Source organism: Vicia villosa, linkage group LG4 (genome assembly GCF_029867415.1).
Source record: "Vicia villosa cultivar HV-30 ecotype Madison, WI linkage group LG4, Vvil1.0, whole genome shotgun sequence".
Taxonomy (NCBI): Eukaryota; Viridiplantae; Streptophyta; class Magnoliopsida; order Fabales; family Fabaceae; genus Vicia; species Vicia villosa.
In genome coordinates this window covers 58,427,926-58,445,039 of record NC_081183.1, presented here as the reverse complement: position 1 = coordinate 58,445,039, position 17,114 = coordinate 58,427,926, and the positions used below count along the sequence as shown (strand labels likewise).

The 17,114-nt window shown below is 31.3% G+C and overlaps 2 protein-coding genes, 1 long non-coding RNA gene and 1 pseudogene across 4 annotated transcripts; all 4 read right to left on the bottom strand.

The window, feature by feature from the left end:
* Positions 1–12,067: 12,067 nt before the first annotated feature.
* On the bottom strand, positions 12,068–12,792 carry LOC131599184 (cell division cycle 20.1, cofactor of APC complex-like). The gene is made up of 2 exons (XM_058871624.1): positions 12,569–12,792; positions 12,068–12,477 (listed from the first exon to the last, which is right to left on the bottom strand). Exons 1-2 carry the CDS (start codon positions 12,662–12,664, stop codon positions 12,142–12,144), a joined length of 432 nt encoding a protein of 143 aa, XP_058727607.1. The 5' UTR covers positions 12,665–12,792; the 3' UTR covers positions 12,068–12,141.
* A 1,075-nt stretch (positions 12,793–13,867) lies between these two features.
* Positions 13,868–14,205, bottom strand: LOC131599182 (L-Ala-D/L-amino acid epimerase-like; annotated as a pseudogene).
* Positions 14,206–14,306: 101 nt separating this feature from the next.
* Positions 14,307–14,972, bottom strand: LOC131597255 (L-Ala-D/L-amino acid epimerase-like). The gene is made up of 3 exons (XM_058869962.1): positions 14,772–14,972; positions 14,642–14,720; positions 14,307–14,509 (listed from the first exon to the last, which is right to left on the bottom strand). The coding sequence occupies exons 1-3, from the start codon at positions 14,970–14,972 to the stop codon at positions 14,307–14,309; spliced, it is 483 nt and encodes a 160-aa protein (XP_058725945.1).
* Positions 14,973–14,977: 5 nt separating this feature from the next.
* On the bottom strand, positions 14,978–16,675 carry LOC131599183 (uncharacterized). 2 transcript variants are annotated; one of them, XR_009282619.1, is made up of 6 exons: positions 16,310–16,675; positions 15,999–16,032; positions 15,787–15,862; positions 15,515–15,642; positions 15,288–15,408; positions 14,978–15,119 (listed from the first exon to the last, which is right to left on the bottom strand). It is a non-coding gene; the product is annotated as an uncharacterized LOC131599183 (long non-coding RNA). The 2 variants fall into 2 exon arrangements; XR_009282618.1 differs by having other exon boundaries at positions 15,999–16,675.
* Between the last annotated feature and the right edge of the window lie 439 nt (positions 16,676–17,114).

Genomic DNA, 17,114 nt, shown 5'->3' with positions numbered 1-17,114 from the left:
AGTTAACGTCCATCCTACAAAAGAATAAATAATTTAAAAATATTATTACCCAAAAATATTATTTTGGGTAAGATTTATAGCGCTTTAACGAACTGCAGATTTTAGTTTTGGTTAAGATTTATAGCCCTTTAATGTTAGCCCATTAACGAACTTTGTGTTCAACTATAATTTATAAATCAAAGATCATACTATATTGTACTAGCGTTCAAACGGGCACTCTCGTGCCCGTTTGTCCGTTTTTTAGTGTGCACAGCGTCAAAACACAAACGTATTTTTTTTATTTTATTTTGATCTTAATTTAAAATATTTATTAAATAAATTTTGTGATAGAAATTTAAAATAAAATAGATGAATTGTATAATAACATCACCTGAAAATGAACTAAATAAATAGGTATCAAAGAGGAGTTACTTACATGCATTTATTTTTAATTACCAAATGTGTTTAAACTAAGATATATTCGTCTAAACTCATTTAACTCGTGTGTTCGTATAATTTATTTTTTTATTTCATAAATACGTGTATGTATTTTATTATGTCTTTCCCATATGTCTCTTTAAAAAAGAATATTAATTGAACATAGTTATTAAAAAATAAAAATAAGATGATAATGTTCACTTTCAACATATCTTAACTTCTAATCTACTTCTCTCTCCCTCTTTCTCCCTCTACCTTACCCTTCCTCCCCTTAATCTTTCTCTCTCCCTCTCACTCCTTCCCCCTCTCTCTACCTCTCCCTCCCTCTCACTCTCACTCTCCCTCTCTCTATCTCTCTATCTCTCTCTCTCTCACTCTCTCTCTCTCTCACCCTGTCTTTCTCTTTATCTCTCTCTCGCTTTTCTAATTCGTTTACGCATCAAAATATAAAAATGGTATTTTTTGTGTAAACTTTGTGATATGCACTTTCGAGGTCATTTGTTCGCCCTTTAAGCGGACAAATCCCAATTAAATATAAATATTTCTCTCACTCTCACTCTCTCTCTCTCTCTCTCTCTCTCTCTCTCTCTCTCTCTCTCTCTCTCTCTCTCTCTCTCTCTCTCTCTCTCTTTCTATCTCTCTCCCCCTCTCTGTCCCACTCCCTCCCTCTCTCTGCCTCTCCCTCTTTCTCCCTCTACCGCTCTCTCCCTCTCTCTCTCTCTCTCTCTCTCTCTCTCTCTCTCTCTCTCTCTCTCTCTCTCTCTCTCTCTCTCTCTCTCTCTCTCCCCCTATCCTTTTCTCTTCCTCTCCCTCTAACCCCCCCCTCTCTCTCCCTCTCCCTCTCACTCCCTCTCCCTCTCTCTACCTCTCCCTCTTTATCCTTCTCCACCCCTCTCCCTCTCTTTTTCTATCCCTCTTTCTCCCTATCCCTACCTCTCCTTCTCCCTCCCTCTCCCTCTCTCTCGCCCTTTCTATCTATCTCTCTCTCTCTCTCTCTCCATATAACTACTTCCCCCTTTCTCTCCCTTTCCCTCCACTCTCTCTCTCTCTCTCTCTCTCTCTCTCTCTCGCTTTTGTTAATTGGCTCATGTGTCAAAATATAAAAATGGTGTTTTTTGTGTAAATTTTGTGATATGCACTTTCGTGGTTATTTGTTCGCCCTTTTAGCGCACACATCCAAAAAAAATTATAAATCTCTCTCTCTCTCTCTCTCTAAATATTTGTTTGAATCGTTTGTCCACTCTTTTATCCAGTGTACATACGCGTTAAAATATTAACAACTATATTTTTATCTTAACTTCTAATCTCACATATTTTTAATCTTGACTTCTAATCTTGGAAGTGGCTATATTCTTAATATAATCTAGTGGATAATTGTAACTTTCATGTTTGAAATATTCTACCTCTCATTTGTTTTGAGTAGTAGAAACTTTCTGCGTTATAATTTGGGTGGAGTATCCCCTATACTCGTTTGTTAATTTCATTGCATGTTAAAAAAAACAATGGTTCTAATTGTGTTTTAAAAATTGGAAGTTATAACTCTTAACTCCTTTTAATTGGTAATCGATAGAAACTTATTAATCACACGATTATTTTAATTATATTATGTTATTTATAAATAAAAATAAAATGAAGAGTGCGTTTGTAACCAAAATAGGTTTGTCTAAAGTGATGTATTATATTGTACAAAAAAAAAATAAAGTGATGTATTATAGAATATTTTTTAAATTATGTTTACAATATGTAATATTCTGATACTAAACCACTATAATCATATATAAAAAATACCTATAACAATAACAAAGTTCAAAATCTATAAAAATATCAATTTAAAATCACGAAATGAAACTATATAATTAGATAAAAGTACTAATAATAAGAAAATATTGCTTGTTTCTAACTTTGCGAATTCACACCAACCTATGTGATGCTATCTAGAGAGAGTCGTAAGTTATAAAAGTGTAATCTATAATAAACTTGATATATGGCCTTTATAGCCCACAATCAATAATATGTTAACAAAAAATTTATTAAAAAATATGGGCAAATGCTACGGTAGCTTTCCCTCTCTCTATTTTCTCTTTCACAATTTTTCACTCCCCCACTCTTTCAACATATCTTTATAGATGCCTGTAAAAAAAACATATCTTTATAGATGTACTTATTCTCTTGTGGCAAATACCAATGTTCTTAATTTTGAAATACGAAATGAATTCAAAACTTTTGTAATAGGAAATAGGTTGAATATATTTTGAAAGAGAGAGAAAGTAATGGTTATTAACAAAGAGAATACAATAGAGCTGGAACCTTTGCAGAAATTAATCAAAAGGGAAGTCCTTGAATAAAAATTAACAAAGTGAGGCAACGGTTGCTTTGAACCATGGAAGTTATAAACTCTCCATTCATTTTAATTGGTAATTAATTGGTAAATGACTGAAGTTTTTAACCACTCAATTTTTAATTATATTATACTATTTATTAAAAATAAAATGAGGGGTGTTTTTGGGAAAAAAAATAGGCCAGCCCAAAATGAGGTATCCCCTTTATAGATAGTTATAGATATAAAATATTTAAATGGTAATAAACACAAAGTTGAACATGAAATAATTAAAAATTATTAGTTAAAATGCTTTACGGTTTTTTTTTAGTAGTTTGAAATCATCAATAATTAGTCTCAGAATTTAGTTTTGCAGTAATTTTTCTTTCAATGTTAATCGTTATGCTATCTCTTAAAAAAACACCTTCTATTTTGCTTATCAATATTGTTTTGATAATTTTTATTGCCAAAAAAGATTTTTCGGTAATGGATGTAGATAAAGGGAGAGTCATGACAAGGTGAAACTGTCTATCAATTAAATAGTAAATTTTATTTTTTTCCAGTTGAAACAAAAGATGAATATAAGTCTTGAATAGTTGATAATTTGTTCAAAATCAATGCTTGACGAACATCAATAATAAAATGCCGAACTTGAATTGAAAATTAATCCTCTCTTGTTCATTGAATTCCATAAAATAATATTTTTCAACTAGAGTGCAAATAATATCAAAGTTAAAAGCCTTTTAATTATCCTTAAAAGACAAAGCACAACTTAGAGTTAACAAACCAATGGCTTGCTCACTAAATATGTTATTCAACTCTTGTAATTTCTTGTCAATGATAGTGAAAAATATTTCACTCTAAAATTATTCTCAATGGTTACCTGGTTCTCTTCAAGACGAAGGCGCCCAAATCTTTTTGTTGAATGAACATCATCAAGATCAGGAATCTCAATACATATTTTTCACAAAAGAGTTCACACAAGTAAACAATTTATCCCAACCATCTTCTCTCAATTCTTAAATAAGAGTTTTTGTTGTACAAACCAAATACATATCATTAACTACAAGATGATATTGTTGTTGTAAGGCTTGACAAGGCATATTAGTTACACCCATAATTTCTTTCATCAGATACAATATGAATATAAAATAAAATGATTTCAAGAAATTGTAAGCATTATCAACATCTCCACGCGGGGCAGAACATTGTTGGGAGAGGGGGCCACAACTCTAACACGCCATTTCTACCCGACGAATAATATTAAAATCAGAGTACGACATACAAATGAGATGCTACAATTTTCGACTATTAAAACGTCAACATATAATAATCACATGTAAAGTAGATACATATCACATTAAAAATCGATGAACCATAAACGACATATTTTTTATCTTTGAAAACAAACCAACTTTTATTAATTGAACAACGGAATCAAAATTTTAATTCAAAGGACTTAACATCTTGTTCAACTAGTAACAACTTCAAAACAACCCGATACTTTAATAGATTCAACTTAAAAATTCAGCAACTAAATATAATAACAACAAGCATTCATCCTCCCGAGTGTTATGTGTCTGAGCGACCAACACCTGACTCGAACTAATGAAGGTAAGTGTTGTACTCCAAAATTTGCCCGCACTTTTCAAAAATTCAAAACTATTTTAAAAGTTGGGTTTTGTAAAAATTTCGGGTTCATTTACATTGACATCCTGAATTTTATAAATATTTGATTTAAAATCTATTTTAAAATATAGTAGTTTACTCTTAAATTACTTATATTTTAATAAATAGACAATGCTGGCCGATGTTTCATATACTTTCAATTGGCTTTTTATTTCAAATAAATAAGATAGCACAATTGGTAAGAATGACAAACTTGCAAACAGAAGGTCACGGGTATGAATCCCATCGGGTGCACTTTGTTAGTTTTTTTAAACTATTTTTAATCTTTTTTGCACCTTGACATACCTGGACACAAGTACAAGGAAGGTTCATTGGCCTTTGGGTTGGTTCATTTCCTTTTTAGGAGTGATTTTAACCTAATTCTCAGTCTATAAATAGGCACTCTCTACCCTCTCTTTTCATTAACAATGATCTAACAATTCTCTAATTTTCTCACTTACACAATCTCTCACAATTTTCAATGATCTAACAATTCTCTAATTTTCTCACTTACACAATCTCACAATTTTCAAACCTTTTTTTAACTTATTTTTTCGTAACAATTTTGGCCAATGATGACACATGACCTGAGGCCTCCATTCTTTTCAAAATGACTTTTATAATGTTCTTGGCCGATGATTAACATATGAGGCCCTCTTTAATTTTCAATGTTATCTTTCTTTTGATTTTAATTTGTTTAACCACATGATGAATATTATCTGATGGTCCTTTTTTTTAAATTAATTTTATATTTTCACACGCTAACAAGTATTAATTTTATATTTTCACACGCTAACAAGTATTAATTTTATATTTTCACACGCTAACAAGTTCCATTCTCCCTCACTGTACATATTTTCTTCTACTTGTCACATTAACGATTTGCAATACTTGTTTACATATAAACTAGTACTTAGACCCGTGCGAGGCATGGGTTAAATATAATTTAAATTCATTATTTATTATAAATTGATTAAACTGATATAAAATTTATAATAAGTAAATATTTAAAAAATAATAATTATGTTATATTGAAAATATTAATGCATTCTATTTTAAACAAAAATTCAAGTGTTGAAACATAAAAAAAAATAGTAAATTAATAAAATAGAATTTTAATAATTAATATAGTAGAATTTTACGCGTAGAAAATCTCTAAATAACTAAAAATCTCTAATTCATACAGTTAGAAAAATCTATTATAACATAAACTAAATAACTAAAAATCTCTAATTCATACAGTTAGAAAAATCTATTATAACAGAAATTAAATGCACTTAGAAATTTTATTGTTGAAAACTAAATATATTGCCCTCTTCATTGGGTGTGATATTTAAAAGTCTATATTAACACCCAAAAAAATACTATAAAGTTTATCATGTTTCCACAAATCACACTTTGAATATTTTTATAAAATCTAATCAATAAATGCTACGTAACTACTTTTTTCACAAAGGAAATATATATTCTAAAAATCTCTACTTAATCCTAAATCTTAAAACCAAACAAAAATACAAAAGTCTAATAAGATCAAAAACTCTAAAATCCTATCACTTTTGAGATATACAAACTTATATGATTTTTAAAGAAGTCCTATCAGCACATGCTTTAGTTTTGAATGCCTCTTACTGACACGATAAAACATTTTTCTAGTAGCTTGATCTTTTGTAGATTAATATTGACAAACTGGAGATATCTTATGTCATTTAACATATGCTCAACCTGAAAGAAAGAAAAAACAATCTTAGTCAACAAAAAAAATCAGGATAATACTTTCAAATAGTTAACTGCTTAAGATTGTATACTGATTCAGATTCACAGTTTAATTTCAAGTATTGATGATGACTACATTATTCCTTTTTATTTTTTGGATGAAAAGAAGAAGATAAAAAAGAGATTGCTAGTAAAGACATCTTTTTTTTTTTTGCTTTCATCTCTTTTACAATGCATCGTTGGAGACATTGGCAACTATGAAAAGATTAAAAAACATATGAAACAAAACACTTCATTGTGATCAAAGGACTTCCTTGTATGTCCGAATTTCTATTAAGGCGTTAGTGAACTTGGTGATAACAGGGCCTGAAGTGCAATTAGAGTTTCAATAAAAAATTGTTTCACTTTTGTTGAAATTTTAAGATAAAAGTAAACATCATTATAATCAAATTATAGAGTCATATAGTAAGTATAGTAAACATTATTATAATCAAATCATAGAGTCATATAATAAGTATAGACAATTTATATTATCCAGAAAAATTGCAAATAAATTCTCTCAAAAAAAATTGTCTTCATAAGAATTAAAATTGTTTTCCTCTTCCTTGATAAGCATTATCAGCTATGCGCAACAACAAAAAGATTCGGCTATGTGTCGGAACATAAAACTTTCTAACAACCATCTTAAGCATCATGTTGACTAAATATATACCTTCAAAATTTACTTTTATGGGGTATGACCCCCACGAAAAGTTTTAAGGGCACTTGCAAATGCAATATCTTCATCATATGCCTTCCAAGTCCTTCCCTGAAAAATATAAAAGTGGCAACAATTAGGTCTTAAAAAGCATATATCTTTGAAATCAAAAATCTCATTTAATATATAATGATTAGCTGTGAGATATTTTGATTGATAATGTCATAATGATGATATAATTCAAATAACCACACACATGTATTTTCTATATCCCTTTTAAAATTTCAAACTTCATTCTCTCAAAGATTATGCACTTTCCTCCATGCATTGTACCTATTTCACCATATAATTAAATGATAAAATCATCCATAAATAACTCTATTTACCATTCACAAATAATCTGAAAGAGATGAACCACTAAATTTATGAAACTGCATATTCTAATTATCATGTCACTCTACCAGGCTTTCAAAAATCATTTTACCTGCGAGGATTGCAGTACATTAGTTCATATCTTCAAAAAACACATTGGATCATTAATTCTAGCATATTAAAATATATCAATAGGGAACTGAATCAATTGATAGTTATGTTCACAAAATAACCGAACATTATAATGCAGTACTGACTTAGTGTTTTCTGTGCTATATTTTATTCAGCGGAAACAGGATAACATAACTTTTAAAGACACTTCTTACATGTCAATGAACCTAAGATTTCCCCAATTCACCAAACTTGATTTTGGAAGTTGTACTTTCTCAGTTCAGGGAAAATAAAATTGAAGACGAAAAGCTTATTTACATAAAACTTGGAAAAGCCTGATACAGAATCAAGAAATCGAAAGGGGAAGATATGCAAAGATGAACGTAGCAGAAGGAGTGTGATTGAGAATCTATGAAATCGTTCCTATTTATAAATGTTAAAGAAATAGAAATTGATACAGACACTACGCCAAATTTGGCTTTTAACAGCACAGCTACGAAAGCGCTTTTGCCCAAAAGCGCTCTGGTAGGTTTGGCTAAAAACAAAATTAAAAATCACGCTAGAAAAGCGCTCTTGTAGGTGGGGGTAATGAAAGCGCTTTCTAAAAGCGCTCTTATAGGGGGTGGGTATGAAAGCGCTTTCTAAAAGCGCTCTTATAGGGGGTGGGTATGAAAGCGCTTTGTAAAAGCGCTCTTATAGGGGGTGGGTATGAAAGCGCTTTTGAAAGCGCTCTTATAGGGGGTGGGTGCAAAAGCGCTTTTAGTAATAAAGCGCTGGTATAAAGGGGCATATGAAAGCGCTTCTGAAAAGCGCTCTGGTAGCCCTTTTTAAAATTTTCATAAAATTAAAACACGCTATTTTATTCAGAAACACAAAACATATCCGTACTCGTCTTCTTCTTCCTCGCTCACGTACTCTCTGCTTCCTCGCTCTCACTCCCTCCGCCGTGGTCTCAGCCACTCCTCCGTCCCTCCGTCGTCGTCTCACTCTCACTCCCAAACCAACTAGCCGCCGCTGCCGCCGCCGCCGCTGCTACGCCGTTCTGTGGGATTTTAGGGTTTTCTTGGTCAAAATCAACATCTTCTTGCTGCTTCTGTTCAGGTAAAGTCTTTCCACTATGTTGCTCAATCTTTGCTTTCCGATACACACTACCTATGAGTTTATTTCATCGATTCTAAATTGTATAACTGTAATCAATGTTTCTGGGTTGGTCTTCCATATGAATTGCAGTGTTATAATTATAAGTTTCTGAATTTAGTCTTCCAAGTAGTTTTTTGTTCTAAATTCTAAGGCTGACAGTGATATGTTGTATAATTGTATGAATATTTTTCTTCATTTCATAACTTCTACTAATTGTATGGATAATTTTGTTCTAACTTCTAAGGCTGACACTGATATTACACTGATATGTTGTGTAATATTAACTCTTGTTTTCGCAAAATAGTAGTTTTCTAAAATTAAATTTGAATAGAAGCTTAAACCATCATTAGTCCATCATCTAAAGATTCAAATCGTAAATCTATTAATCTAGAATGAGAAGATGGTAATGTAAAAGAGAACACTCTTAAAGGAGTGTTCTTAAAGCATTATTTTAACGTAGTATCTAAATGAAAAGCTAGTAATGTCAACTGTTGAAGATATAATATTTAATGAAGATTTTAGATGAAAGGAGTGTTGTTTAATTGTCAGGTCTAATTAGTATGAAGCTATAGTTATAGAGTCATAAGAGAGAGGCCAAACTAAGAATTTACATAAGTGTTACGAATTTGAGAATTCCGACAAGTCACGAATTAGAAAAGAAATTATGTCTTATAATTATGGCAAGGTGACCATTCCATTGTACAATATGAATTGAGGAAGAAATTAATGATGAAAAGAATAGGGACGGGAAAAGAGATATTAGATGGGGAAAAGAGAAGGAATTTGTAAGAGAGCATGGATTGGGAGAAGAGAGAATTGAATTCAAAGGGTGAGTTTCAAGGTGTTATCGTTGAAGTGGCGCGAAATTAATTTATTGGAATATTTGATAAGCATTTGGAATTCCATAGGAAGGTTTGAGTCATTATTAGTTTGGTTATTTATGAGAAAAAAATATTGAATATTGAATATAGATATTGAAAAGTCTAGAAATGTATAAAAAACTAGTGTCTTACCCGTGCGTTCGCACGGGTACCCGTCGTGTTCGCGCATTGTGGTTGAGAAAAATTAAAGATGATAGGGAAAATTAAATTTTGAGGGGATAGGTTAATATAATAATAAAATATGTTTGTAAAAGAAAAAAAAATTTGAACAGTTTGGGCCCAGGGTTAGGTTAAAATAAATAAGTTAATAAGATGAAATAATAGTTTGGCATTAGATGGTAAGCTTCATGTCCAAAAGAGAGTTGGCAACCTAATTTTGTTCCTTCAGTTAATAGAGTAGGATTAATAGGCCTAGTAAAAGATTAAATTTTGGTTAAAATGAGTAAAATTATAAAAATACTAATATTAAAAAAATTTAATATTTTGATCAGTAACTTCATGTTCATGTTAATATTCAATATTTTTATCAGTAACTTCATGTTCCTGTTATTAGTAAATTCATGTTTCCGTGATTATTAATATTTTGATCAATAACTTCATGTTCCCGTTAATATTAACATTTTGATCAATAACTTCATGTTCCTGTTAATATTCAATATTTTGATAAGTAACTTCATGTTCTCGTTAATATTCAATATTTTTATTAGTAACTTCATGTTTCCGCTAATATTAATATTTTGATAAGTAACTTCATGATCTTGTTAATATTCAATAATTTATCAGTAACTACATGTTCCCGTTATTAGTAAATTCATGTTTCTGTTATTATTCAATATTTTGACCAGCAACTTCATGTTTCCGTTAAAATTCAATATTTTGATCAGTAATTTAATTTTTTCATTAATATTCTATATTTTGATCACTAACTTCATTTTCCCGTTAATATTAATTGATTAAAATTAATTTAAAAATTAAACATATTATGGAATTAGCTATAAAAATATTTAAATCAATAGGAAACTTAATCTTGTTATTATTTAATATTTAATTAAATGTGTTAATATCAGAACCATATACGCGTACTATATAAGTACTCGTATGTATCCGTAATATATTATTTCGTATTTTGGATGGAATTGACCCGGTTAAAGTTTATTTTTAATATTCAATTATTATATATATATATATATATATATATATATATATATATATATATATATATATATATATATATATATATATATATATATATATATATATATATATATATAGATCATTGATGAAGTTGTCCGATTAAAAGTTTAAATTTTATAAATAAGAAAGAAATAAGAATATTTAAACAAATATGATTTCATTTTCAATACTCTTATTAATACTCAATTTAATGTAATTAATTTTTGGGTCATGCTAACATGTGCCCTTATAGCACATGTTAAGAGTTAAATGTAGAAATTTTTCTAAAGAAATTGTGCATTGTTTTCATAAAAAATTTATAATTAATGTGTTTATTACGTTTTCCAATACAAATTTATTATATTTAGGTTTGTTAACCTGTGCCCCAAGGGCACATGTTAGCTTTATCCTTAATTTTCTGTAAAAATTAATATAATATATAAAATTAATGGTAACTTAAAACGTGTGATAATAATTTTATTTAAATACACAATTAAAGCACCAGATTACTCTTTTCATTTATGTTATTTCAAATCAAGTAAATTAAAATATTCAAACTTGATCAAGTAACCTAATCAACCATAATGCATAGTGGACAAATCCATATATATATATATATATATATATATATATATATATATATATATATATATATATATAGATATATATGCTTGCAAATTGGCATTTGGTGACATAATGAATAGTACGGGAAGTTTCACAATTTTATAGATGAAGTAAATTGATGAGAGAGAGAGAGAGAGAGAGAGACAGAGAGAGAAAAGAAGTGGCACACTTGCATCATTGCATGAATTTCATAAAGAAAATTAATTCACACATAAAGGCTATTTTTGGTGCATTATTCCAACACATAGGAAGCATACAAAGATCAGATTACCCAAGAAAAGTTGTAAGAACTAAGATGATAAAAGAAATATACTACATCATATGTTATTAAATTACACTTGCTGAAACACATAGACCCTTGTATTAATATTTTGAGTTTGCTGCTATTGCCGTCAAAATACTTAAGGCTATCAGTTCCTTTAACAATCAACATCATAGCAGTTGCTACAGTGATAGTCATGACGTCGTCCATGCCACGATTGTGCTCTCAGGTGGACAGCGCGACTACACAGAACGATCAAGGTGCGAAATACAACAATGTCATTTGCAACACCGTGTGGAGCCTCAACACCTAAAGACTTGAGTATGTTGAGGTCATACTTTTGTACAATTTCCATATTAGTTGCGAGGAGTACTCTCAGTGCGACCAACGAACAACCTTCGATTATTTCTTGACCGCCTAAGCTCACCTGTTACGAATAAATTAAATTGTGACATTATGGTTCTAGTGCTAAGGTTAATAATTAAGATACACACATAAATCAACAGGAAAAAAGATATCAACACATAAGGCTAACATGGTCAGGAGATTTTAACTTGCATTGATTTGGTTTTAAGAAAAAAACTCAAATTCACATGATTTCAGGAAATAAGAATTAATTAAACAACTCTGATTCAAACATCTCAGATTCACATGATTTCAAAAACCACAAACATTTAGGATATAAGACAATAACTCAGATCCACAGAATTTCAAAAACCCAACTTCAAAAAAGTTTCAAATCAAATTTGCTGTTTCTGTTGTTCATTCAACCAAATTGATAAAGATAAAATATACATGAAATACCAATCAAAATCCAGTAATGCACCTGAGGAATAACACGTCTGGGCTTGATGGTTTTATCTTGTTGATAAGTTGATGAAGAAATGTCATGAGGGATCAAATCAACTGGCGTAGGTGGTTGGTTCTTGAAAGCCAGAATTCTGGTCCGGTTCATATTCAAGGATTCTGCAAGTTGCTTCCTGTAAGCTTCTCTAGAAGGGGAGCACGCAACTGGATTTTCCTTACCTTTAGCCCCTTCTGTCAACATGTAGTACGCGTAATCGAAATCCATCGCTGATCTATTCAGAATGAATCTGTCCAACTGGTGACAAACAAATCAAAGATCAGAGTGTTACTACTTGCTTGGTTGTATAAAAAAATCAAAGATTTGCAAATTGGAAAAATGGTCTTACATTCTCTCGGGAACTTTTTCTCTGGAGAAATTGTTCTTGGAGAGGAAAGCGTGAATGAGACTTGATGGCTGGAGAACTCAAAGATCCTGAATCCATTGTTAGAGGAAAAAGAAACAGTATACAAAATAGAACACGATAAAAGAAAACGAAACAAAAATGAAATTCAAACCGTGAAATGAAAATTAAGAATCGAAAATGAAACCCTGCAAAACAGAAGAATTAGACAAATTGAAAATTCATTTCCGCATATAATGATACAATTTAAAGCAGCATACTTGTGTGCCAGATAGTGCGTTCAGATTCATAGATTTCATGATCATTTCCACCCTTCTCAATTAAAATGTAAAAGTAGGTAATTAATTAATTAATGTATTTTGTCCTATATCTCTATACAAATGCTAATGGAAGCTATAGAAATCAAGCAATCAAGCAATGAAACAAAATTGGTAAATGTCTTGCAAAGTGAAGGACCATCCATTGATGGATTTGAGATAGCTAAATTAAATTTCCAAATACACTCATGTTACAACAATTTCAGCTTCAATTCATTTGTTGCAGGGTTTACATGAAGATGGCTGCAATTGTATGTCAAACCAATGGATGAAAGACAAAAGCACCAAAAATAAAATTCTATAAAATACCGAAATGTGCTAGCACACAAATGCAGGGAAGTAGAAAATGTAACAAAAATATTGATTTTGTAGTTGATACACCAAACGGAAAGTGCCTAATAAAGACTTATGGACTAACCTTGTAAGGATATCCAAGTCAGCAATGTAATGAAGCGTAAATCACACTGATTGTAGCACATTCTTCACATCCGAAAACCATAACTTGAATACCCAAATGTACACATTTGATCTTGAAAATTGTTTGATAGATAATGCTTCATTTCTTGAGACAATTGCATTGAAGCACCACCTAGAGGAGGAACCCAGTTCTTATCAATAGGGGTAGTAGCAAAGTTAATGTCTATAGAAGTAATGTCTTAAATTAATGTTCTCCTAAAATATATATTATAGGAATTGACTCACCAATATCATAAAATACATCATTAACATTGGTTGCAGATTTGGCAGAGGTCTCCATGAAAAACGACCATTTTCCTCTGCATATATATATGTGCTTCCTGCAATACCAATGAATCAAAATGATAATTCAGTAGGTCCAGGATATGCAATTATTGATCATATGATCTTGATTCTATAAATTCTAAAACTACCAAACATGCTGCTATACATTATAGCATGTATTGTGTCAAAATTGAAGTTTTATGATGGAATGCAATAACAATAGTACTTACTTAAAGCATCCAAGGCCAGCAGCAAGATGACCAGTAAATCCCGTAGCAAGTCTTGTCTCAACCATACCACCAATCATCAAATGCAATCCTGCTGAACTTGCTTTTTTAATCATATCCATTGCACCTATAACTCCAACTTTAGCAAGCTTAATGTTAATCAAATCTACAATATTCCCTTCAACTATTTTGTAAACATCAACTAAACTTCTGCAACTCTCATCAGCTGCAACAGATACTCCATATTTTTCTCTTGCTATGTTACACTCACATATCCAAGACCATCCCAATCATCTCTGTGAACTGGTTGCTCAAATAAAATAGGTGTTAACCCCATTTCTGTAATAAAACAAAACAAACAAAGTTTCTATTAGCAAAGATAATTCAATAAAGGTGCATATGTGCATTTTCTAGTTCGACAGCGATAATCCTTGGGTCTTAACAATGTAATTTCTCGAGAACTTCCACTGATTCGTCGGAGTTATACACTTCGTTAGCATCAAGAATAAACTGACAGTCAGGGTGAGCAACACGTATGGCTGGAAGCACTTCTATATCTGCATTCAGATTCTTTCCTACTTTCAACTTTAAGGTTTTGAATCCTTTTTTATAGTACTTAGAAGCCAATTCAGCTGCTTCAGCTGAAGAAACAATCGGGATATGCATATATAATAACCTGACTTATTGTAAAAATATTATATTCTTCATAAGCATTTGTCAAAATTTATATAAGATCTTAACTGTTATATCAGTGGTAATGGTATTTGAAGCACCACCAAAAAGCCTCCTCAATGGCACACGAATACTACTCACAACAGCATCGATTACTGCCACCTCTACTCCTGCCCTAACCTTCAATATTCAAACATGTAAATTGAAAGGGAAATTCCCATAAAAACTAACATTGTATTCACAAACAGTAGAACTAACAGCACTGGTTGGAGAAATACAAGTGAGTCTTCTAACCACCAGCTGCTTAGTCGGTATTCCATAAGCTATACCATACTCGTCCCAACCGCTCTTCACAGCCACATAGTCATCCCCGAACACTATATAACAATCCTCAATCCGTGTATTCGTGCAGGAGTCTGCGTCATAAACCATAATGAGTATTCCATTTGCAGGCTGCAAATATAGTGTAATAATCAATCACTCATAGTATGTTTGATTCCAAAGGCACGAAAGAGATATTACCACTTTGAAGGGCCACTTTTGAATACGGTCGAATCCAGTAAGTATTCCATTTCCAAGCTGCAAATATAAAGTAACCATAAATACTACAATTTAAGAGACACATAACCTATGTATATATAATATACTTTAAATCTACAGGTAAGAAAATTATCCAAACAATGCTAAAAGAAGTTGTTTTGAAACAAATTCAATTACAGTTGACAAAAGGAAACATTCATCTCTTACCTATCATCCTCACTATTGATTAGACGATATGCATTGGTATGAACGGAAGGAACATTGAACCTTATACGTAATTCAACAGCAGTGCCAATTCTTCCGTTAGCTTAATTGGAGAAACCCAAATCTAAACGAACCGTCACCATGAAATTCAAAGCATAAACAAAATCAAAATACTACAAAAAGGTTAGTGCCGTGAATGAAACATGCCGACATTGCAGTTTACAGTTTACCTGATGTACGGTACGGAAACCAAGAACCCCAGTCACTGATAGTTCAAGCCTTTTAATACTCGGCTTCTTCAATAATTGGAGATGTTTCACCACCAATCAAGGGTAACTAACAGTGCCAATTGTTTACACTATATATAAAATATAAATTTTCAGAAACTAAAATCAACACACGGAAACTGAATTTCACAAAACAGAAACAAAATTTCACCACTAATCGAAGGTTAGATTATCAATTGATCAAAGTTATTATTGATAAATGGAATGAGAGTTACCTTTTTGGATTTCTCCTCTTCCATTGTCTGGAAAATCTCTTCTTTCTGCTTGTTCTTGAGTTCACGTTTTAGTGCACTGTAAACCAAAAAATGATGAATTTTGAAAACTTAAAGCATGAAAAATTCGACAGATGTGGTGATGGTGAAATCGATTTAGCAATGAGAGCGAAAAGGTTAGAGTTCCAATATTAAGTAAAGTCCATGTTAAGTACCTTGTAAGAAGATTGTGCAGATTGGATGAATCTCCTAAAAGCCAAAGAAGATGGTTAGAGTTCCATTCAATTTAAACTTTGGTTGAACAAAATCATCATCTTCAAAATACAAATCCTTCAAAATATGAAGAAAAGTGAGAGAAATACCATTGTTCACGTTAAAGAACCACAAACATCAAACACAGTGAAATCACAAACATCAAGAAACCCAAAAGCTATTCATGATTTTCAATTTCACAAACCCTTCAGAAAGTTTGAGAGAGAAGAAGAGAGATTAAAGAGAAAACAACATAAACTCGGAAAGATCTCACCCAGCTTTGCCGATTTAGAGTTGTTTCAACCCAACATTCATCATCAAACGTACAAAATCGAACACCACGGTTTCAAACGCGAACGAAGAAAATGAACGGAGGCGGAAGACCATTAGAGGAGATGCATCAGACCGGAATCGAAGCAGAAGGAGATGAATTGAAACAGAAAAGGCAAGCAGTTCGCCAGAGAAGGAGAGTGAAGGCGCCGCCGTTTTGGCTCGAAGAGAGAGGAAGGAGTTTCATTCAGAAAGATGGAGAGAGCCGAGTGTGTGAAAGAGAAACGATCTAGAAACGGTTTTAGAATAAGAAGAGGAACCGTTTGGGAAGAGAAAGAGGATAGTTAGTAAGTGCAACAACATGAGAAGTGTAACTGCCAAAGCTGATGTGGAATTTTGAGGGAAGAGATGCTGATGTGGATAGCCTAAGAATTGCTCAAATGGTAGACTTTTCTTATATGATAGATATTTAATATTGAACACAAATACTTGAAAGCATAAAAGTGTATTAAAAATCATTAATTATTTAGGAATTATTAATTATTGAATTATTAAAAATTAATAAATTAAAATATTTAAAAATAATTAGAGATAATTATAGTAAGATTACTATTAATAAAATATTTTAAAATAGCAAAGTATCTAACAATTAGACACTTGGCAAACTTGCCAAAATACTCATCGTATGATTTTTCATGCATTCACCTACATGTATATTCCCTAACTGTTACTACTTTTTCTCTGGCCTTCTACTAATATCGTACTAGCTTCTAACAACATTTTTTTATTAAAAAATTCTAACATTACCA